The sequence below is a fragment of the Salmo salar genome, chromosome 18, assembly GCF_965601325.2.
Source record: "Salmo salar chromosome 18, fSalSal1, whole genome shotgun sequence".
In the NCBI taxonomy this organism is placed as follows: domain Eukaryota; kingdom Metazoa; phylum Chordata; class Actinopteri; order Salmoniformes; family Salmonidae; genus Salmo; species Salmo salar.
In genome coordinates, this window is record NC_138308.1 from 83,383,037 (window position 1) to 83,406,823 (window position 23,787).

At 40.7% G+C, this 23,787-nt stretch overlaps 1 protein-coding gene and 1 long non-coding RNA gene across 4 annotated transcripts in view; both read right to left on the reverse strand.

Moving 5' to 3' along the window:
* Positions 1-764: 764 nt before the first annotated feature.
* The window catches only part of LOC123728785 (uncharacterized), a 110,515-nt gene continuing 87,492 nt past the window's right edge, over positions 765-23,787 (reverse strand). The window contains exons 1-3 of one of the 2 annotated variants that reach the window (XR_006760567.2): positions 4,490-4,565; positions 4,133-4,195; positions 765-3,591 (exon numbers count right to left, since the gene is read on the reverse strand). This is a non-coding gene — a long non-coding RNA (uncharacterized LOC123728785). Of the gene's footprint in view, positions 3,592-4,132; positions 4,196-4,489; positions 4,566-23,787 lie in introns of those variants that run through there. The other variant, XR_014381423.1, reaches the window with a different exon arrangement.
* LOC106596013 (Fc receptor-like protein 5) lies at positions 9,769-21,813 on the reverse strand. Of its 2 annotated transcripts, none has more exons than XM_082965218.1 (12): positions 21,360-21,813; positions 20,961-21,239; positions 19,854-20,117; positions 13,237-13,509; positions 12,811-13,083; positions 12,397-12,717; positions 12,023-12,301; positions 11,601-11,849; positions 10,761-10,877; positions 10,610-10,634; positions 9,951-10,521; positions 9,769-9,843 (listed from the first exon to the last, which is right to left on the reverse strand). In XM_082965218.1, the coding sequence occupies exons 2-11, from the start codon at positions 21,172-21,174 to the stop codon at positions 10,359-10,361; spliced, it is 2,178 nt and encodes a 725-aa protein (XP_082821344.1). In that variant the 5' UTR covers positions 21,175-21,239; positions 21,360-21,813; the 3' UTR covers positions 9,769-9,843; positions 9,951-10,358. The 2 variants fall into 2 exon arrangements, with proteins under 2 accessions (XP_082821344.1, XP_082821343.1); XM_082965217.1 differs by having other exon boundaries at positions 10,761-10,886; positions 21,360-21,812.

Genomic DNA, 23,787 nt, shown 5'->3' on the forward strand with positions numbered 1-23,787 from the left:
ATGACTGCAGTACATTGATATTACCACAATATTCACATAAAGGCCAGGGGAAAATAGGAACTGAATATGAGTTCTGTTATGCACCTCACCAGTCCACTGTTCTTACTCAGCATTCTCCTGGGACGTGTGTCCGTGTCGTTGTGTGTGTGTGTGTGTGTGTGTGTGTGTGTGTGTGTGTGTGTGTGTGTGTGTGTGTGTGTGTGTGTGTGTGTGTGTGTGTGTGTGTGTGTGTGTGTGTGTGTGTGTGTGTGTGTGTGTGTGTGTGTGTGTGTGTGTGCACATCTGAGGCAGAGCTGTTGTGAGGTCACTACCACAGACCAGAGACTCAATGAGGAAGACTGTATTCAAAACCTATAACCTGTAACTGGGATTCTTGGTTAAACCGTGAAGCTTAATTCTTCCTGGTGTTTTATCGCCCCCCGCAGAGCTGTTTCTGTAACTACTCCATATCCTTACATGCATTTAGTCAAGATCAAAATAAGTTTTTGTCCCTAAAATCTCATTGTGTTTGAATGTATGACAATATTTATTAAACTGGATGGGAAAAGTACAACTTGAAATTGTATTATAAAATTATCCCAAACAATTTAGGGGTTAATTCATGACAATTAATATAATGTAGTAAATGTCCCCTATTGGCCTTTCATGATCTCTTTGTTGAGGTGTTTCTCACATACATGTTTCAGTGTTCACTTTCACAGTGTCTTTATTGTCTAGATGTTTACAGAAATACATCATAAAACAGAGAACAACTTTATATTTCAACATCTTTATTTAAAAATGTATTATGAAAATCTCAATTGGCAACTAAGCTCATGAGGCATTTACAAGTTATATTCTTCAAGATTCCCAACATGTATGTACCAATCACAGATTGTCCCCTGAACTCACAGATTGGGTAGCCCAAAAACTATTTTAGGCTGAAAGGAGGGCTGGCCAACGCACTTTGTATGGATGAGTTGTCTATAACCGTTTACTTGTACATTCATGCCCTCTTGGGGATGATTAAAAAAAAAGTTAATTACAAAAGCAAATATATTGAAAAAGTAGAGTCTTTAAAAAAAATATATATAATTCTAATAATCTGTCAAATGTACATACAAATACACTGAACAAAAATATAATCTCAGCATGCAACAATTTAAAAGATTTTACTGAGTTACAGTTCATATAAGGAAATTAGTCAAATGAAATAAATTCATTAGGCCCTAATCTATGGAGTTCACATGACTGCCTTCCTCATATGCATCTGTTGGTCACAGATAGATACCTTGAAAAAAAGTAGGGGCATGGATGAGAAAACCAGTCAGTATCTTGTGTGGGATATTGGCGGTAACTGGAACACGCTTTCGTACACGTCGATCCAGATCATCCCAAACCAGCTCAATGGCTGACATGTCTGGTGAGTATGCAGGCCATGGAAGAACTGGGACATTTTCACCTTCCTGTAAATATGTACAGATCCTTGCGGCATGGGGCCGTGCATTATCATGCTGAAACATGAGTTGATGGCGGCGGATTAGTGGCACAACAATGGGCATCAGGATCTCAAATTGCCATCGAAAAAATGCAATTGTGTTAGTTGTCCATAGCTTATGCCCTCCCATAACATAACCCCACCGCCACCATGGGGCACTCTGTTCACAGCGTTGACAAAAGCAAACCGATCGCCCACAGGACACCATACCCAGTACAGTTGAAACCGGGATTAATCCGAGATGAGCAAACTTCTCCAGCATGCCAGTGGCCAACGAATGTGTGCATTTGCCAACTGAAGTTGGTTACAACACCAAATTGCAGTCAGGTCAAGACCCTGGTGAGGACAACGAGTACGCAGATAGGTTTCCCTGAGACATCTTCTGATAGTTTGTGCAGAAATAATTTTTGGGTACAAACCCAGAGTTTCCTCAGGTGTACGGGTGGCTCATCTCAGACCATCCTGCATGTAAAGAAGCCAGATGTGGAAGTCCTGGGCTGGCGTGGTTACACGTAGTCTGCGGTTGTGAAGATGGTTAGAAGTACTGCCACATTCTCTAAAACCACGTTGGAGGTGGCTTATGGTGGAAAAATAAACATTAAATTCTCTAGCAACAGCTCAGGTGGACATGCCTGCAGTCAGCATTCCAATTGCACGCTCCCTCAAAACTTGAGACATCTGTGGCATTGTGTTGTGTGACAAAATAGCACAGTTTAGAGTGGTATTATACTCTCCCCAGCTCAAGAGCCACCTGTGTAATGATCATGCTGTTTAATATACCACACCTGTCAGGTGTATGAATTATATTGGCAAAAGAGAAATGTTCACTAACAGGGATGTAAACACATTTTTCCAAAACATTTTTGAGAAATAAGCTTTTTGTGTGTTTGGAACATTTCAGCTCATGAAACGTGGGACCAAAACTTTACATGTTGTGTTTTATATTCTTGTTCAGTATATTCACTAAATGGACAAAAGTATGAGGACACCTTCTCGTCAAACATCTCATTCCAAAATCATGGGCATTAATATGGAATTGGTCCCCTTTTGATACAATAACAGCCTCCACTTTTATGGGAAATCTTTCCACTAGGTGTTGGTAAATTGCTGCTGCAAATTGCTTCCATTCAGCAACAAGAGCATTAGTGAGGTTGGGCACTGATGTTGGGTTATTAGGCCGGGCTCGCCGTCAGCGTTCCAATTCATCCCAAAGGTGTTCCATGAGGTTGAGGTCAGGGCTCTGCGCAGGCCAGTTAAGTTCCTCCACACCAATCTCGACAAACCATTTCTGTATGGACCTCGCTTTGTGCACAGGGGCAGTGTCATGCTGAAACAGGAAAGGGCCTTCCTCAAACTATTGCCACAAGTTGGAAGCACAGATTCGTCTAGATTGTCACTGTATCCTGTAGCGTTGGGGGCGAGCTTTACACCACTGCAGCTGATGCTTGGCATTGCGCATTGTGATATTAGGCTTGTGTACGGCTGCTCGTCCATGGAAACCCATTTCATGAAGTTCCCGACGAACAGTTCTTGTGCTGACAGGGCAGCTCTAGCAGGGCAGAAGATTGATGAACTGAGTTGTTGGAAAGCTGGCATCCTATAACCGTTCTATGTTAAAAGTGACTGAGTTCAGCAGTACCGGCCATTCTACTGCCAGCGTTTGTCTATGGGGATTGCATGACTGATTTTATACACACCCGTCAGCAAGGGGTGTGGCTGTAATAGCCAACTCCACTAATTTGAATGTGTGTCCACATACTTTTGGCCGAGTGACAGAAGTAACAAACCAATGATAATACATTTCAGTACATTTACAACCAAACAAGTCAATGCACAATACAGATACAATTACTGTAGCTGAAGATAAGATCCATCATCATTACACCATATCATTGTTTAAAAAGCTGTTACAGTAATTCACAATTAAACCAATATTAAATCATATATATATATATAAATCCTTTATGTGTGTGTGTGTGTGTATCTGTGAGTGCGCTTGCATGGGTGTGTGGGTGTGCTTGCGTGTGTGTGTGCAAACATGTGTGAATAATCCATATTCCCAGGTTTCTCCTGCTCCTCCTCTGATTATGTGTCCCTCCATCTCCCTCAAGGACCTGTAACATATCACCACACAAAGTTATTTATCCCTCAAGGACCTGTAACATACCACCACACAAAGTTATTTATCCCTCAAGGACCTGTAACATATCACCACACAAAGGTATTTATCCCTCCATCTCCCTCAAGGACCTGTAACATATCACCACACAATGTTATTTATCCCTCAAGGACCTGTAACATATCACTACACAAAGTTATTTATCCCTCCATCTCCCTCAAGGACCTGTAACATATCACCACACAATGTTATTTATCCCTCAAGGACCTGTGACATATCACCACACAATGTTATTTATCCCTCAAGGACCTGTGACATATCACCACACAATGTTATGTATCCCTCAAGGACCTGTAACATATCACCACAAAGTTATTTATCCCTCCATCTCCCTCAAGGACCTGCATGCAGTAAAACAATCTCCCAAGAATAAAACAGAGATATACTTTAAATAGATACATTAGAATTTGATTTCAGCACATTAGTTCCATATTTATTTAATTTTAGAATCAATAACAAATGGCTATAATTCTTACCGGGGCATGAGCGTGGCTTCAATCGAGAATAGACTGAATCCGCCTCTGGTGGGGTTGCTCTTTCTGTAGGAGGATAAACATCAGCATAATATAATAGTTATATCCACAATAATATCCAGAATCATAAACAAAATAATACCCAGGCTAACACCCAGGCTAACACCCAGACTAATACCCAGACTAATACCCAGACTAATGCCCAGACTAATGCCCAGACTAACGCCCAGACTAATGCCCAGACTAATGCCCAGACTAATGCCCAGACTAATATCATAATAATATCCATGTATTCAATATGAGATATGAGATATGAGGTTGTGATAAGCGGAATATAGAGGGAGGGATGTCCAGTCTTACCTTTCTTCTTCTTGGCTTTGGCCTTGTTTTTGAGGTCCACCTCAGAATAGGTCACATCAACAGTCCAGCTGCTGTTGACAATGGACATTTCCAGTCAACAAATGAAGGAATTAGCTTAATGCATATCCTGCTTTCCAATTGGCCAGCCTGTATCTTCAGACAATTTAGTAGCAAAATAATATTTGCTTTGAGAGTGCAAATCCAAACGTATCTTAACATCAACACTATAATTGAAAATTCATCACATGGATGATAAAAACGTAACATGTGATCAGAAACATTTTCTCACCAGTTTGTTAGGACATACTTAGATATACTCTAATATGAGAGATACTGTATAGTGTAGTTTCATACCCGTTTAATAGATCGCTGATTTAGTATTACCGGGGTCAGTGTACGGCTTCACTAGAGAATAGACTGAGTCTGTCCCTGGTAATGTTGGTGTTTCTGTAGGAGGATAAACATCAGAATTGTATACAGTTATATACAGAATAATATACAGCCATATATACAGAACACAGAGTTGTATACAGGATAATATACAGTTAAATACAGAAAAACATCTTGAATAATGTATATTTATATACAGAATAACATCCAGAATAATATCCAGGTACATACAGAATAATGTACAGTAAAATATACAGTTATACAACACGGGGTCAAAGAGGTGTGAGGATTTAACCTTGTATTACCGTGTAGAGAAACAGAACATAAACCTTCAAGACTTTCCAGATGGTTGTACGAGGTTAGTGAAGATTATGATGGTTGGGAGGGGGAGGGATGTCCAGTCTTACCTCTATTCTTATATCCAGAATAATATATACATTTATTCACTATGAGGTCAAATAGGTGTGAGGTTCTGATGAAGGGAATATGGATGGAGGGATGTCCTGTCTTACCTCTCTTCTTCTTGACTTTGGGCTTCTTTTGAAGGTCAACCTCAGCATAGGTCACATCAACAGGTCCAGCTGCTGCTGAAAATGGACATTTCCAGTCAACAAACAAAGGAATTAGCTTATCGCATATTCTGTATCGTCTGAAACATCACAACACCATCATATCTCAGAGAGAGGTAATATAGGTGTAGAGTATAGTAGTGAATTTAAGAGATTCAAGTCCAGCCTTCATCTCCAAATCAAATTGTATTTGTCACATGTGCCGAATACAACTGTATACCTTACTGTGAAATGCTTACTTACAAGGCCTTAACCAACAATGCCGTTAAAGAAATAGAATTGACAGATTTGCCAAATGGAGGGGGAGGAAGAGCTTTCTATGTGTCTCTGTGTGTGGATTAAAGGTGATCTAGACTTCCTAGATATTAGACATCGCTCACCAGCTGTTATTCACAAAGACACACACTCCCCCACCCTCATCTTTACAGACGTAGCTGTTCTGCCCTGCCGATGCACAGAAAACCCAGCCAACTGTAAATGATCCGTGTCGTCATTCATCCACTACTTGGTGAAACATAAGATATTAAAATTTTTATTGTCCTGTAACTAGGACAGTCTGGAATGGAGTATGTCCTTCACGTTGGACTCATTAAAGAAAAACTCTTCATCCAGTTGGAGGTGAGTAATCGCTGTTCTGATATCCAGAAGTCATTTTCGGTCATAACAGACCGTAGCAGCAACATTATGTACAAAATAAGTTACAAACAATGCGAAAAAACACAAAATAACATAGTTGGTTAGGAGCCTGTAAAACGGCAGCCCTCCCCCTCGGCGCGATTATCATATCTTTTTACAATTTAGATGCAAGATAATATTTGCTATGGTGCAAATGCAAACGTATGTAAAAACACTATAATCCCAAATTCATCACACCGATCATAAAAAGGTAACATGTGATCATAAATGTTTTCTCACCAGTTTGTTAGGACATGCTCTGATATTAGAGTATATCTAAGTATTAGTTCCATATCCTTTCAAAAGATTGTGATTAAGGGCTTGATTCAATCCATATCGTGGAAGTTCAGCGCTATAGCAAAATTAACATTTCAATTGCGCTTTACCACTGAACTTCCGCAATATGGATTGAATCGAGTCCTTAGTCTTACCGGGGGCTGTGCGTGGCTTTACTTGAGAATAGACTGAATCTGCCTCAGGTGAGGTTGCTGTTTCTATAGTGGGTGACAATAAAATATCAGAAAACATTTACAGTTATACAGAACATTATAGCATGGCATTGTTGAATACTCATTTCTGATTGGCTTGAAGGGCATTCTAGAGTGTGCATTGTTTCGTTTTATTAACTGGGTGGTTTGATCCCTGAATGCGGCTTGTCTGACAGCCGTAGTATATCAGACCGTGTACCACATACAGTGGGGGAAAAAAGTATTTGATCCCCAACTTATTTTGTATGTTTGCCCACTTACAAAGAATTGATCAGTCTATAATTTTAATGGTAGGTTTATTTGAACAGTGAGAGACAGAATAACAACAAAAAAATCCGGAAACACGCATGTCAAAAATGTTAAAAAATGATTTGCATTTTAATGCGGGAAATAAGTATTTGACCCCCCTGCAAAACATGACTTAGTACTTGGTGGCAAAACCCTTGTTGGCAATCACAGAGGTCAGACGTTTCTTGTACTTGGCCACCAGATTTGCACACATCTCAGGAGGGATTTTGTCCCACTCCTCTTTGCAGATCTTCTCCAAGTCATTAAGGTTTCGAGGCTGACGTTTGGAAACTTGAACCTTCAGCTCCCTCCACAGATTTTCTACGGGATTAAGATCTGGAGACTGGCTAGGCCACTCCAGGACCTTAATGTGCTTCTTCTTGAGCCACTACTTTGTTGCCTTGGCCATGTGTTTTGGGTCATTGTCATACTGGAATACCCATCCTCGACCCATTTTCAATGCCCTGGCTGAGGGAAGGATGTTCTCACCCAAGATTGGACGATATATGGCCGCGTCCATCGTCCCTTTGATGCGGTGAAGTTGTCCTGTCCCCTTAGCAGAAAAACACCCCCAAAGCATAATGTTTCCACCTCCATGTTTGACGGTGGACATAGTGTTCTTGGGGTCATAGGCAGCATTCCTCCTCCTCCAAACACGGCGAGTTGAGTTGATGCCAAAGAGCTCCATTCTGGTCTCATCTGACCACAACACTTTCACCAGTTGTCCTCTGAGTCATTCAGATGTTCATTGGCAAACTTCAGATGGGCATGTATATGTATTCTTGAGCAGGGGGACCTTGCGGGCGCTGCAGGATTTCAGTCCTTCACGGCGTAGTGTGTTACCAATTGTTTTCTTGGTGACTATGGTCCCAACTGCCTTGAGATCATTGACAAGATCCTCTTGTGTAGTTCTGGGCTGATTCCTCACCGTTCTCATTATCATTGCAACCCCACGAGGTGAGATCTTGCATGGAGCCCCAGGCCAAGGGATATTGACAGTTCTTTTGTGTTTCTTCCATTTGCGAATAATCGCACCAAATGTTGTCACCTTCTCACCAAGATGCTTGGCGATGGTCTTGTAGCCCATTCCAGCCTTGTGTAGGTCTACAATCTTGTCCCTGACATCCTTGGAGAGGTCTTTGGTCTTGGCCATGGTGGAAAGTTTGGAATCTGATTGATTGATTGCTTCTGTGGACAGGTGTCTTTTTTACAGGTAACAACCTGCGGTTAGGAGCACTCCCTTTAAGAGTGTGCTCCTCATCTCAGCTCGTTACCTGTATAAAAGACACCTGGGAGCCAGAAATATTTCTGATTGAGAGGGGGTCAAATAATTATTTCCCTCATTAAAATGCAAACCAATTCATAACATTTTTGACATGCGTTTTTCTGGATATTTTTGTTGTTATTCTGTCTCTCACTGTTCGAATAAACCTGCCATTAAAATTATAGACTGATCCTTTCTTTATCAGTGGGCAAACATACAAAATCAGCAGGGGATCAAATACTTCCCCCTCCCACTGTATATGAAATAACATTGCTCTAATTACATTGGTAACCAGTTTATAATAGCAATAAGACACCTCAGGGGCTTGTGATATATGGCAAATATGGAACGGCTAAGGGCTGTGTCCAGGCACTCCGTGTTGCGTCATGCTTAAGAACAGCCCTTAGCCGTGGTATATTGGCCATATACCACACCTCCTCGGGCCTTACTGCTTAAATAATGCACTGCAATATTCAATGGCTATGTAGTTAATTCTTCCATGTTCTATGTTTAAGCTGCTGTTGAAAGCAAAAGTCAAATTGATAACATCATTGGCATTGTTGAATATGATGGTTTATTAGCTAAGCTAGCAAGTCTCTGTTTTGTTACCACGGCAACTACTGTAGCTATCTATTAACTTGCTAGCTAGCTACTTCATTGGATCTTGAATACATTTCTACCAGTAAATGAACACATTTTTACTGTGTTAAATTATAGCCGTGGTACAAGCGAGGTAATCAACTCAGGGCTCTATGCGTTCTCTGGAAAATAATGCATCTCTGTGGAAGGTTAGTGCATTTGTTTTCCTTCAACCTTATACGGAGTTGCATTATTTATAAAGAACAGCCTTTCACATCATGCATCATTTTCCATAGAATGCATAGCCCCTCGTTGGTTATCCCTTACATATACAGCTATTCAACAATATTACCTCTCTTCTTCTTGGCTTTGGCCTTGTTTTTGAGGTCCACCTCAGCATAGGTCACATCAACAGGTCCAGCTGCTGCTGACAATGGGACATTTTCAGTCAACAAATGAAATGAGTTTATTGCATATTCTGCCGCTTCATCTGAAAGTACAAAATTGCAAATTTTGATTTGAATGACTGCAAACTTGCAGAATGGATCTTACCTGTGGCTTTCCCTGTTTTCACCACAGAGTAGACTGGATTTTTAGCTGGATCAGCTAGCTTTTCTGAAGAGGAGGAAGAAGAGCAGAGAATTTGTCAATTAGTAAAAATGTTTATATATACAGTATATGTCATTTTTATACGACAGCTGGGATGATAAACCGAATATGAGCGACACCAACCATACCGACCACTTATCGTGGGAATTTTGCTGAAATTGTTCATTACGATAAGTAGCTTATACTAGAGAAATGTGAAGTTTAAAATGAAATAGCTTTGCTAATATGGGTGATTGTTAATTGGACAATAGATGGCTACAACCATCCAACTAGTAATATTAGTTAAATGAATTCAGTACATTTATCACAATATAGATTTTTTGTCCACATCGCCTGGTTCTTTTTTGTACATCATTTTAACTCTTCTTGGACACACCGCACATTTTTTTAAATAAATGTATGTCACAGTTGAGTCACCTTTCTTTTTCTTGTCCAACTTTTTCAGTTGAATCTGGGCGTAAGTCACATGACTTGGTCCAGCAGCAGAAGCATCTGAGACATAATACACAAACACCTCCACTTAGTCAAACTACATGTCATATTAAATGAAGAGCAGCAGACTACTACACATTTATACTGAAAACATTACATTACACTACCATTATCATTGTTGTCTGAGGGATTGATCGTATCGTAGATGTTAGTGTCACCTGTTGGTCAAAGAAGAGAGAGGCAGGTTAGTTAGGTTGGTTGCCTAGGGACATGTTGTTATCAGGCTTGGGGTCAGTTCCATTTAAATTCCAGTCTATTCAGAAAGATACATGTTGATGTGCATCGGCAGGGCAGGACAGCTACGTCTGTAAAGATGAGGGTGGGGGAGTGTGTGTCTTTGTGAATAACAGCTGGTGAGTGATGTCTAATATCTAGGAAGTCTAGATCACCTTTAATCCACACACAGAGACACATAGAAAGCTCTTCCTCCCCCTCCATTTCGCAAATCTGTCAATTCTATTTCTTTAACGGCATTGTTGGTTAAGACCTTGTAAGTAAGCATTTCACAGTAAGGTCTACAGTTGTATTCGGCACATGTGACAAATACAATTTGATTTGAGGTTACAGAGAGAGGAGTGGTAGAGGTTTGGGATGAGAGACTGACGATGCTGCTGAAGGGTATACACATATCCTTGGTCTTGTTGGGGGTCCTGGTTGGTTCTCTGGGGCTGAGGGGGCCTACATGGAGAGAGATACTCAGCATATGAAGCACAGAGAAGATGTTATACTGTATGTATCAATATAGTTGAGAGACAGGTGTACTCACCAGAATATTCTGTTGAAACAGGAACCTGTAATGACAAACACATTGTTTTATGTACTGAACTTTCTTCAACTATTTATATTTTCATTTTGACATTTTTGTTCCAAACTTAATAATCCATTTTCCATTAAGTGATAAGTGACAAAGGTCTCACCTTTTCTGTTTTGATATCTCCACAGCAGGACCAGGAGAATGACCAGTAGAACACCAGCAACAACCAGACCCACAACCACTCCTACTAGGACTGATGTAGAGGATCCAGGAGATACGACTGGAGAGACTGGAGAGAGAACAGCACAACACCATCAGACTCTGAGGTGGAACATAAATAAAGTAGTTCAATTCCTGTATGTATCTGAGACTGGAGAGACTGGAGAGAGAACAGCACAACACCATCAGACTCTGAGGTAGAACATAAATAAAGTAGTTCAATTCCTGTATGTATCTGAGACTGGAGAGACTGGAGAGAGAACAGCACAACACCATCAGACTCTGAGGTAGAACATAAATAAAGTAGTTCAATTCCTGTATGTATCTGAGACTGGAGAGACTGGAGAGAGAACAGGACAACACCATCAGACTCTGAGGTGGAACATAAATAAAGTTGTTCAATTCCTGTATGTATCTGAGACTGGAGAGAGAACAGCACAGACTCTGAGAGAGGTTATATAGGTGAAGAGTACAGAGCATGAAAAAAAAGTAGGCTGGCCCGTCTTTTGACAATTTAGTTGATAGATCATATTTTCTAGGGGAGAGCACCTGTTGACTAAATATTTAAGTGCCTTTGAACGGGGCAGGATAGTAGGTGCCAGCCGCATCAGTTTGAGTGTGTCAAGAACTGCAACACTGCTGGGTTTTTCACACAACAGTTTCCTGTGTATTTCAAGAATGTTCCACCACATTCAAAACTACATTAACATCAACACTTAAATCACATGTTTTTCACACAGATAATGAAAAGGTAACTAACTTGTGATCATAAATGTTTTCTCACCTCTCACTGTCACCCAGCTCTCTGGTGATTCTCCTTCACCAGATTTACACTTATAGAATCCTTCATCTGACTTGGATACTGTAGGGATGGTCATCTCTCCTGTGGTCTCATTCTTGATGAGTATTCCATCTTTGTAGAAATCAGTCTTGGGGTTAGGATTTGTTTCCTGATATCTAAATGTACAGGTCAGAGTCACAGAGTCTCCTTCAGTCACGGGATGGACAGGACTCTCCAGGATCACATCACCATCTGTGTAACATAATGTATCAATAATACTGTAAATCTGGAGTAATAATTCACAATACATCAACATCTTATGAGCTTGTGTTTTATTTTATGAGACGCAATCAATCAGTTACAGAATAAAACATAACATTCATTGAAATGTAAACATGTTAGTGAATGTTGTATAATAGGCGTACCATTTACTGTGATGTTGACAGCATTACTGTACTCTCCTGATCCAGACTCACACCAGAACACTCCACTGTACCATGTGTCCAATGATGTGATGGTGCAGGTGGATTCTGTTACTGATCTCCAGGTAGATGGACACTGTGACGGCCATGCTGTCTCTGTGTATCTCTTCAGTCTCCATCCAGTAGAGTTCCCCTTCTCCTCACAGCTCAGTGAGAGAGACATTGATGTAAAGTGTTGAGTTCTGTTGGGATTTACTGTAAGAGACACTGAAGGCTGCAGATCTGAATCAAAGAGAGACAGAGTCAGACCTATAGTTATATAGACACATGATGGTGACTTAAATATAATTCAATACAGATTCAATACAGTTAGTTACCTCCTGACCAGAGAAACTGAGGTTGACTGTAGAGTGTATGATAGACTGGGTCTCCTCTCCCAGCTCTACACACATATCCTCCTGTGGGAGTAGCACCAGCAGGGATCAGAGTGTAGGAGTCTTCACTAGTCACATTGTCAGATATGGGCTGTAGAGAGTAAGACTTGTCTGATAGGGAGGGTAACCCAGCTCTGTAGGGAACAGTCCTGTACCAGGAGAACCTCCAGCCTGTAGAAGTCTTGTCAACTTCACAGCTCAGAGTCACTAAGTCTCCAGGGTTCAGCCACTGAGGAGAGATACTCAGGACAGGTTGGGGTTGATCTGTGATTTGATAGAGGACAGGTTTCAACCTTTCAGTCTTAGAAAGTATTCTAGTGAACCCAATTTATTTTATACATGATTAGATAGACTTACCAGACACGGTCAGTTTTACAGCCTCACTGGTCTTGGAGAGCTTGTTTCCCTTTACACCCTCACAGGTATATGAATCACTGTTAGACCTGTAGACAGGACTGATTCTATGTTCAGGCTTTGTGTTAAAGGGGCTGAATAACTGACTATTCTTATACCATCTGTAGTCCCAGTCAGTGTCTCCTCCTCCCTGTATGTCACATCTCATAGTAACAGTCTCTCCTCTGAATATCTGGGTCCAGTTGGGTTGGAGGATCAGAACAGCAACAGGTCTCTCTGCACAGACACAACTAACTGAATAAACAGTTGCACTATAGCTTCAAGTTAGCTATCATTGTTGTGATACAGTAAACAGACAAAATATTATACCATAGATTACCGTCTATCCATATAAAATAACAATTTATCATAAGGCTGATATAGACTCACCAGTAATGTTTATCTGGACTGGGTCACTGTACAGGGTGTAGTAGACTGGGTCTCCTCTCCCAGCTCTGCACCAGTACTGTCCTCCATCAGAGACACTGACCCAGCTAAGTGTGTAGGAGTATCCAGAGGTTGTGGTTACTGGTGTAGAGTCTGGTCTGTGTCTGTACCAGTAAAACTTCCATCCAGGAGACTCTACAGTACAGCTCAGTGTCACACTGTCTCCTGTGAATATGTTCTCTTTGTCTGAAGTCAGTGTGGTCTTTGGCTGATAATCTGTTGGTATTTCAATGGGTTTGAGTGATAAGATAACAACAACAACAACAACAACAACAACTAAAATTGTCACTATTCACAGTAACAGTGACAGCATCACTGATGGATGAAGATGTGGGTCTGGATCTTCTCTCTCCCTGACACCAGTAGAGACCCTGGTCAGACTCAGTAACTCTACTGATGGTGGATCTAGTATTAAGGTATTTATACTGGGACAAGCTAATCTCACTGTTGTCTTTGTACCATTTATAGCTCCAGTCACTGTAAGACCCAGCTGAACACGTCAGAGTGATGTTTCTCCGGGGTACACAGGGTTTGGATTTACGGTCACTGTAGTTTCAGGCAGAGCTGAGAGAAAAGAGCACTGAATATCAAAACATATGGAAACCTTAGAAATTTCCATCAATTTAGCGGTTTTGGAAAGTTCATTATAGGTGTATGTTGAATTTAAAGCTAAAATAGTTAGTTGCTACATCCATTTTTGGACTTATAAATGAATGATATAATGTATACCGGTATTGATTCTTGAAGAATATAATCTGGTTTTACTCCAATGTTTGTAAACCATGTAAATGTAAACAAACAATGTAAAGCCTCAAAACAATGTTAAAACTATCATTTGTTTATGGATCATTCTACAGAAGTGGTGCACATTGGGGCTTTACATTTGTTTTCTAATTTGTATCCTATTTTTCCCAACTTTCAACACACGTCTTCCAACATCTGTCAGATAGACATATATACTTCTCACACACTTTGTTTGTATTGCAAACCTGAATTCCTACCACCACACTAAACTGATCTCTACAGAAACATAGTGAAATAGAAGCAATAAAGGGAGCACCATGAACAGTAGTGGTCATTTTGATTAACCTATTACAGATTCATTTTAGAAACTGTATTTGCATACCAAATTAACTAAATAGTAAAAACATGATTTTTAACCAATTTTCAAAACCTTTAAATTGAATTTAGAGAAATATAATCTCTACTGTTCTTTGTAAAATGTTCAATGTTGATTGTATTCATCTGGAACTTGTTGATTGATTTAATTACTTATGCATCTAATTAATTATGTTGTTAGATGTTTAATTATCACTTTTCCTTTCATTATTTTGGCAAAATAGCAGGTGTTTCGGTGTAAGGTTTCAAAAATAGAGAAAGCTAGATGTATAAAACTCATTTTACCATAAACATTGCCATTGACGACTTCCACCATTTAAAGTAGTCAACTGGGTGGGGATTTCTATGGTTTGGGAGTGATCAGCCAATGATCAGAGAGTATTGTCTTCCTCCAATTGGGTTGCCTCATAGAGAAAATTAGAGGACTCTAGTGCCCAAAAGCATGTTTTAGCATGGGCAGCACTATTGAGGACTTTCACAATTTTTAAATATTCAACTGGGTTGGACTTCCGATGGGTTACGAAAGGATCTTTATACCTGTCAAAACACACTAGGTGGCAGTGTACACCCTTTCAATTTGTTTGCCAACTGATAGAAGTAGTAGAAGAAGACAGTTGATGATTTCTAAATGGAGATGGCCTCAATGAAGTTGCCCATGCTCTCATAGATGCCATAATGGGACATACAGGTAGACAATGAGGCAATGTCTATCTAAGTCCATGGGTTACCTATGGTTTATAAACCAAGTTTAAGACCAGAACATTGGTCCCAATATCCAGAACCAGTGAATTGAGACGATAACAAGTTAAAGACCAAATGTATGTGTTTTTCAGTGTTCTCAAGACCAAGTCCACTAGATCCCGAGTGGTCTCGAGACCAAGACCACTCGTCCCAAGTGGTCTCAAGACCAAGACCACTGGATCCCGAGTGGTCTCAAGACCAAGTCCACTAGATCCTGAGTGGTCTCAAGACCAAGTCCACTAGATCCCGAGTGGTCTCAAGACCCCTAGATCCCAAGTTGTCTCAAGACCAAGTCTACTAGATCCCGAGTGGTCTCAAGACCAAGACCACTAGATCCCAAGTTGTCTCAAGACCAAGTCTACTAGATCCCGAGTGGTCTCAAGACCAAGACCACTAGATCCCAAGTTGTCTCAAGACCAAGTCTACTAGATCCCGAGTGGTCTCAAGACCAAGTCTACTAGATCCCGAGTGGTCCCAAGACCAAGACCACTAGATCCCGAGTCCTTGGGCCCATTCTTCAATCGTAAGAAACTCAAGTAGAGTAAACTTGAGTACAGTACAGTAGAACACAATACAGTACAGTACCGTAGAGCACAGTAGAGGACAGTAAAGTAGGGTACAGTAGAGTGGGGTACAGTACAGTAAAGCACAATACAGTTGAACAAGTAGGGTACAGCTCAGTAGAGCACAGGTGAGCACAGTACATTCGGGGCGGCAGGTAGCCTAGTGGTTGGAGCGTTGGACTAGTAACCGAAATGTTGCAAGATCGAATCCCCTAGATGACAAGGTAAAAATCTGTCGTTCTGCCCCTGAATAAGACAGTTAACCCAATGTTCCAAGGCCGTCACTGAAAATAACAATTTGTTCTTAACTGACTTGCCTAGTTAAATAAAGGTATAAAAAGAAGAAAAAAATGGAGTAGGGTACAGTTCAGTAGAGTACAGTACAGTAGAGCACAGTACAGTAGAGTAGGGTACAGTAAAGTAGAGAAGGATACAGTAGAGTACAGTACAGTACAATAGAGTGTGGTAGAGTTCAGAAGAGAAGGGTACAGTACAGTAGAGTACAGTACAATAGAGTAGGGTAGAGTTCAGTAGAGCACAGTACAATAGAGTAGGGTACAGTTCAGTAGTGCACAGTACAATAGAGTAGGGTACAGCTCAGTAGAGCACAGTACAATAGAGTAGTGTACAGTTCAGTAGAGCACAGTGCAATAGAGTAGGGTCCAGCTCAGTAGAGCACAGTACAATAGAGTAGTGTACAGTTCATTAGAGTACAGTACAATCGAGTCGGGTACAGTTCATTAGAGCACTGTACAGTAGAGTAGGGTAGAGTAGGGAATTGTACAGTAGAGCTCAGTACATTAGAGTAGGGTACAGTACAGTAGAGTACAGTAGGGTAGGGTACAGTCAGTAGAGTACAGTGCAGTAGAGTAGGGTACAGTTCAGTAGAGCACATGCAATAGAGTAGGGTCCAGTTCAGTAGAGCATAGTACAAGAGTTGGGTACAGTACAGTAGAGCAGGGTACAGTACAATAGAACACAGTACGAAATAGTAGTGTCCAGTTCAGTAGAGCACAGTGCAAAACATTCAATTAGAGTACAGTAGAGTACAGTTCAGAAGAGCACAGTACAATAGAGTAGGGTGCAGTACAGTAGAGTAGGGTACAGTACAATAGAGCACAGTACAATAGAGTAATGTACAGTTCAGTAGAGCACCATGCAAAACATTCAAATAGAGTACAGTAGAGTACAGTTCAGAAGAGCACAGTACAATAGAGTAGGGTACAGTACAGTGGAGTAGGGTACAGTTCAGTAGAACACAGTACAATAGAGAAGGGGACAGTACAGTAGGGTAACGTACAATAGAGTACAGTACAATAGAGTATTGTAAAGTTCAGTAGAGCACAGTACAATAGAGTAGGGTAAAGGTCAGTAGAGCACAGTACTAAAGAGTAGGGTACAGTACAGTAGAGTACAGTAGAGTAGGGTACAGTACAGTAGAGCACAGTGCAATAGAGTAGGGTATAGTTCAGTAGAGCTCAGTAGAGTAGGGTGCAGTACAGTAGAGTACAGTACAGTAGAGTAGAGTACAGTACAATAGAGTAGGGTATAGTTCATTTGAGCACAGTACAATAGAGAAGGGTACAGTACAGTAGAGCACTGTGCAATAGAGTAGGGTAAAGTACAATAGAGAACAGTACACTATAGTAGGGTACAGTTCAGTACAGCACAGTACAACAGAGTAGGGTACATTTCAGTAGACTACAGTACAATAGAGTAGGGTACAGTTCAGCCGAACACAGTGCAATACATTCAACTAGAGTACAGTAGAGTACAATACAGTAGGGTACAGTGCAATAGAGTTGGGTACAGCAGAGTAGGGTACAGTATAGTAGAGTAGGGTACTGTAGAGTAGGGACCAGTACAGCAGAGCACAGTACATTAGAGTAGGGTACAGTAGAGTAGAGTACAGTACAACAGAATAGGTTACAGTTCAGTTGAGCACAGCGAAATTGAGTAGGATACAGTTCATTTGAGTACAGTACAATAGAGTTGGGTACAGTTCAGTAGAGCTCAGTACATTAGAGTAGGGTACAGTACAGTAGAGTACAGTAGGGTAGGTACAGTACAGTACAAAAGAGTAGGGTACAATTTAGTTGAGCACATTACAATAGAGTAGGGTATAGTTCAGTAGAGCACAGTACAATAGAGTAGGGTATAGTTCAGTAGAGTACAGTACAATAGAGGTGGGTACAATTCAGTAGAGTTCAGTACAATAGGTTAGGGTAGAGCACAGTAATGCACAGTGCAATAGAGTAGGGTATAGTTCAGTAGAGCATGGTACAGTACAGTAGGGCACAGTTCAGTACAGTACAGTACAGTTGGGTACAGTTCAGTAGAGTAGAGTACAGTACAGTAGAGCACAGTACAATAGAGCAGGGAATAGTTCAGTAGAGTACAGTACAATAGAGTAGGGTGCATTTCAGTGGAGCACAGTACAATAGAGTAGGGTTCAGTTCAGTAGAGCACAGTCCAATAGAGTCGGGTACAGTTCAGTAGTGCACAGTACAACAGAGTAGGGTACAGTTCAGATGAGCACAGTGCAATAGAGAAGGGTACATTTCAGTGGAGCACAGTACAATAGAGTAGGGTACAGTTCAGTAGAGCACAGTCCAATAGAGTCGGGTACAGTTCAGTAGAGCACAGGTCAGTAGAGTAGGGTACAGTACAGTAGAGTACAGTAGAGTAGAGCACAGTACAGTAGAGTACAGTACAATAGAGTAGGGAATAGTTCAGTAGAGTTCAGTAGAGTAGAGGACAATACAGTACAGCACAGTACAGTAGAGTAGGGTACAGTGCAGTAGAGCACAGTACAATAGAGTATGGTATAGTACAGTAGAGCACAGTACAATAAAGTAGGGTACAGTTCAGTAGAGTACAATACAATAGAAGAGGGTACAGTTCAGTTGAGTACTATACAATAGAGTAGGGTACAGATCAGTTGAGCACAGTACAATAAAGTAGGGTACAGTAGAGTAGGGTACAGTAGATCACAGTACAATAGAGTAGGGTATAGTTCAGTAGTGCGCAGCACAACATAGTAGGGTAAAGTTCACTAGAACACAGTACAATAGAGTAGGGTACAGTTCAATAGGATACAGTACAACAGAGCATGGTGTTTGCAACGCCAGGGGTTGTGGGTTCGATTCCCACGGGGGGCCAGCACAGGAAAATAATTCTATGAAATGTATGCATTCACTACTGTAAGTCGCTCTGGATAAGAGCGTCTGCTAAATGACTAAAATGTAAAAAAAAAATGTAAAAATGAGTAGGGTACAGTAGAGAAGGGTACAGTACAATAGAATAAAGTACAGTAGAGTAGGGTACCGTTTGTAGTGCGCAGCACAACAGAGTAGGGTACAGTACAGTAGAGTACAGTACAATAGACTAGGGTACAGTTCTGTAGAACACAGTACAATAGAGTAGAGTACAGTTCAGTTGAGCACAGTACAATAGAGTAGGGTACAGTGGGGTAGGGTACAGTACAGTAGAGCACAGTACAATAGAGTAGGGTACAGTACAGTAGAGCACAGTACAATAGAGTAGGGTACAGTTCAGTAGAGCACAGTACAGTAGAGTAGGGTACAGTAGTGTACATCACAGTACAATAGAGTATGGTACAGTTCAGTAGAACACAGTACAATAAGTAGAGTACAGTAGAGTAGGGTAGTATTCAGTAGAGCACACTACAATAGAGTAGGGTACAGTTCAATAGGATACAGTATAACAGGGTAGGGTACAGTAGAGAAGGGTACAGTACAATAGAATACAGTACAATAGAGTAGGGTCCAGTTCAGTAGTGCGCAGCACAACAGAGTAGGGTACAGTACAATAGAGTAGGGTACAGTTCAGTTGAGCACAGTACAATTGAGTAGGGTACAGTTCAGTAGAGCACAGCACAACAGAGTAGGGCAGTGTTCAGCACAGCACACTACAATAGAGTAGGGTACAGTTCAGTAGGGGTCAGTACAATAGAGTACAGTACAATAGAGTAGGGTAAAGTAGAGTAGGGTACTGTTCAGTAGAGCACAGTACAATAGAATAGGTTACAGTTCAGTAGAGCACAGTAAAGTAGAGTACAATAGAGTAGGGTACAGTACAGTAGAGCACAGTAGAGTAGGGTAGTGTAGAGCTCACCAGTGATGATGATGGGGAGAGCTGAGCTGTGATATGACTTCTGTGGCCGACCTCTCCTCCTCCCAACACACCTGTACTGACCAGCCTGGTCAGGGAGAGAGATGGTGATGGTTTTTCTGTTCTGACTGGGAAGCTCTTCTTTGTATCTGAACCAGCGGTACGTCCAGCCTGTGTACTCTGATATGTCACACTGCAGAGTGACTGTCTCTCCAGGGTAGAGGAGACCCTGTGGAGTGACTATCTTCAGTGAGGCCGAAGGCAGAGCTGTAGAAAGACACATGAAGTTAGTTGATTCATACATAGAATCTGCTCTATCATGATTAAATGTAGTTAGTTGATTCATACATAGAATCTGCTCTACCATGATTAAATGTAGTTAGTTGATTCATACATAGAATCTGCTCTATCATGATTAAATGTAGTTAGTTGATTCATACATAGAATCTGCTCTATCATGATTAAATGCAGTTGGTGCACCAATCTTTCCAAAGTATGATCACCATATTTATTTAATCGTTATATGAAATTAGAAAAAAATGACATTTACAGGTAACTGGCTAAATAAATGAACCACTTGAGTCAGTGATGGATACAACATATATTGTAAGTAGGTGCTTCCACACAGGTGTGGTTCCTGAGAATTCTTAAGCAATGAACATCCCATCATGCTTAGGGTCATATATAAAAATACTGGGCAGGCACAGTTGCCCATTGCTTTGGCTACCATGGTTATGGCCCCATAGGATGACAATACCACCCATCCACAGGGAACGAGTGGTCATTGAATGGTTTGATGAGCATGACAGCAATGTTAATCATATGCCATTGCCGTATCAGTCAACAGATCTCAACCCAATTAACCAATTAGGGGACATTTCCACCACCATCAACAAAACACCACAGACACTTAGAATCTATGACATTGAAGCTGTTCTGGTTGGAGACCCAACACCCTATTAAGACACTTTACGTTGGTGCTTCCTGTATTTTCTCACTTACCTGTATTGTTGCTACTATAACTAAGAATACTGACAAAAATACAATGATTGACTCAAAATTAATAGTGTCCATCTCTATGACAACAAAACACACTACAAAGTAACTCACCATTCACAGTGATAGTGACAGGATCACTGATGATTGATGATATGGATCTGGACTGGATCTCTCCCTGACACCAGTAGAGACCCTGGTCAGACTCAGCAGCTCTACTGATGGTGTCTCCTGTTATAGTGTGTCTGACAGACTGGGATACTACATTATCATTCCTGTCTTTGTACCACTGATAGTTCCGGATACTGTCAGACCCTACTGAACACATCAGAGTAACTGTCTCTCCAGGGAACACAGGGTTTGGTTCTACAGTCAGTGTAGCTTTGGGCAGAGCTGCAGAAACACACAACATATGTATTTAAAACAACTAAACAGCATCCTTAAAATATTGCCCAATGTCAAGTGGTTATAAGAACGGAGGCACAGATGTGAATGAGAGATAAGATGACGTACGTGTCACTGTCAGTCTGACTGCATCACTCCATTTAGAATCCTGCTGCTGATGTGAACCCAGACAACTGTAGTCACCACTGTGGGAAAACCCAGCTACACTGATAATACATTCATGTTCTTTCTGTGGGCATTGATCTGGACTGGGTGTTAACCATCTGTACACCCAGTCAGTGACTCCTCTCCCTGTATGTCACATCTGAGAGTGACAGACTCTCCACTGAATATCTGGGAGCTGTTGGGGTGTATGGTCAGAACAGCCTTTGCCACTCCAGCTCAAAATCAAACCAGCATGATACACATGTTATTTAGAGACACTAAAAACTCAAAATATATCCAGCCAAAATCAACATTAAAAATCACAAATAAAGAAATAGGATGAAGCATTAAGAGATGGAGGCTTGATGAAGAGAACAAATATCTACCATCATCATCTTCAGAGTGTCCAGAGTTGATGTGTGTATTCAGCACTACAACAAAGAAAGTCACATTGCACCAATATTAGCTTGAAATAAATAACAACATGCCATATTCATGTTACTGATTACCACATCTGTCCTGTACTTTATTTTAAAGGTGCAATCTGTGATTTCTAATTAAATGTTTGCACATTTCAATTAATCATATCCATTAATTCTTGAAGAGTATCACTTTTAATTGCCCCATTATGGAAAAAACGAAAGATTCCACAAGTGGGAAATGACATGTTTTGAAACATTTCACGTGTGATGATATTTCGGGTGTGTTTGTAAATTCACTCTGGAGTGCCAGAGAGCGCTCAGAGTGCACTCTGGGCGGTGGTAAATTCAGAGCAGTGTCAGATTGTCCAATCATAAATTTAGAGTGTTTCACTCTCTGAGCGTTTAGGGCGCACACGGGACGCTATAGCCGAGGAGTAGGGTTGATCCAAGAGTTCTGACCTAACAAAGGTAGTCAAGATCTCAAGCTAACAGGCTAAAGGTAGCTAGCTTGCTTCCAGATATAAATGAGAGAACACCTCACTCTGACCATTTTACTTGCCCTAGCTGAGTTGGTTATTAACCTGTCTGGGCTAGGGGGCAGTATTTTCACGTCCGGATAAAAAACGTACCCGATTGAAACTGGTTACTACTCTTGCCCAGAAATGGGAATATGCATATTATTAGTATATTTGGATAGCAAACACTCTGAAGTTTCTAAAACTGTTTGAATGGTGTCTGTGAGTATAACAGAACTCATATGGCAGGCAGAAACCTGAGAAAATTACAAGCAGGAAGTGGCCTGTCTGAGAATTTGTAGTTCTTCTTTTGATTCTCTATCAAAACTACAGTATCTGTGGGGTTACGTTGCACTTTCTAAGGCTTCCATTGGCTCTCTAAAGCCTTCAGAAAGTGGATTGAGCCGTCTCCTGTCTCTGGGCAGAGTATAGGATAAAGAGATTGGATATGCGCGTTCCCGCGTGCATGCAGTTTTTTCTTTTCCTCTTTGAATCAATACACTATTGTCCGGTTGGAATATTAGCGCTATTTTACGAGAAAAATACCATAAAAATTGATTTTAAACAGTGTTTGACATGCTTCTAAGTACGGTAATGGAACATTTTGACTTTTTTCGTCTCGAAATGCGCTCGCGAATTACCCTTTGGATAGTGACCTGAACGCACTAACGAAACGGAGGTATTTGGACATAACTATGGATTATTTGGAACAAAAACAATATTTCTTGTGGAAGTAGCAGTCCTGGGAGTGCATTCTGACGAAGATAAGCAAAGGTAATACAATATTTCTAATACTATTTCTGAGTTTAGTTTTTGCCGAACTTGGCGGGTGTCAAAATAGCTAGCCGTGATGGCTGAGCTATGTACTCAGAATATTGAAAAATGTGCTTTCGCCGAAAAGCTATTTTAAAATCTGACATAGCGATTGCATAAAGGAGTTCTGTATCTATAATTCTTAAAATAATTGTTATGTATTTTGTCAACGTTTATGACGAGTAATTTTGTAAATTCACCAGAAGTTTTTGGTGGGAATACACGTTCTGAACACCACACGCCAATGTAAAAAGCTGTTTTTGGATATAAATATGAACTTGATTGAACAAGACATACATGTATTGTATAACATAATGTCCTAGGAGTGTCATCTGATGAAGATCATCAAAGGTTAGTGCTTCATTTAGCTGTGTTTTGGGTTTTTGTGACATATATGCTTGTTTGGAAAATGGCTGTGTGATTATTTTGGTCTATGTACTCTCCTAGCATAATCGAATGTTTTGCTTTCACTGTAAAGCCTTTTTGAAATCGGACAATGTGGTTAGATTAACGAGAGTCTTATCTTTAAAATGGTGTAAAATAGTGTTGTTTGAAAAATTGAAATGATTGCATTTTTGAGGTTTTTGTATTTCGCGCCACGCTGTTCCACTGGCTGTTGAATAGAGTGGGACGGTCACGTCC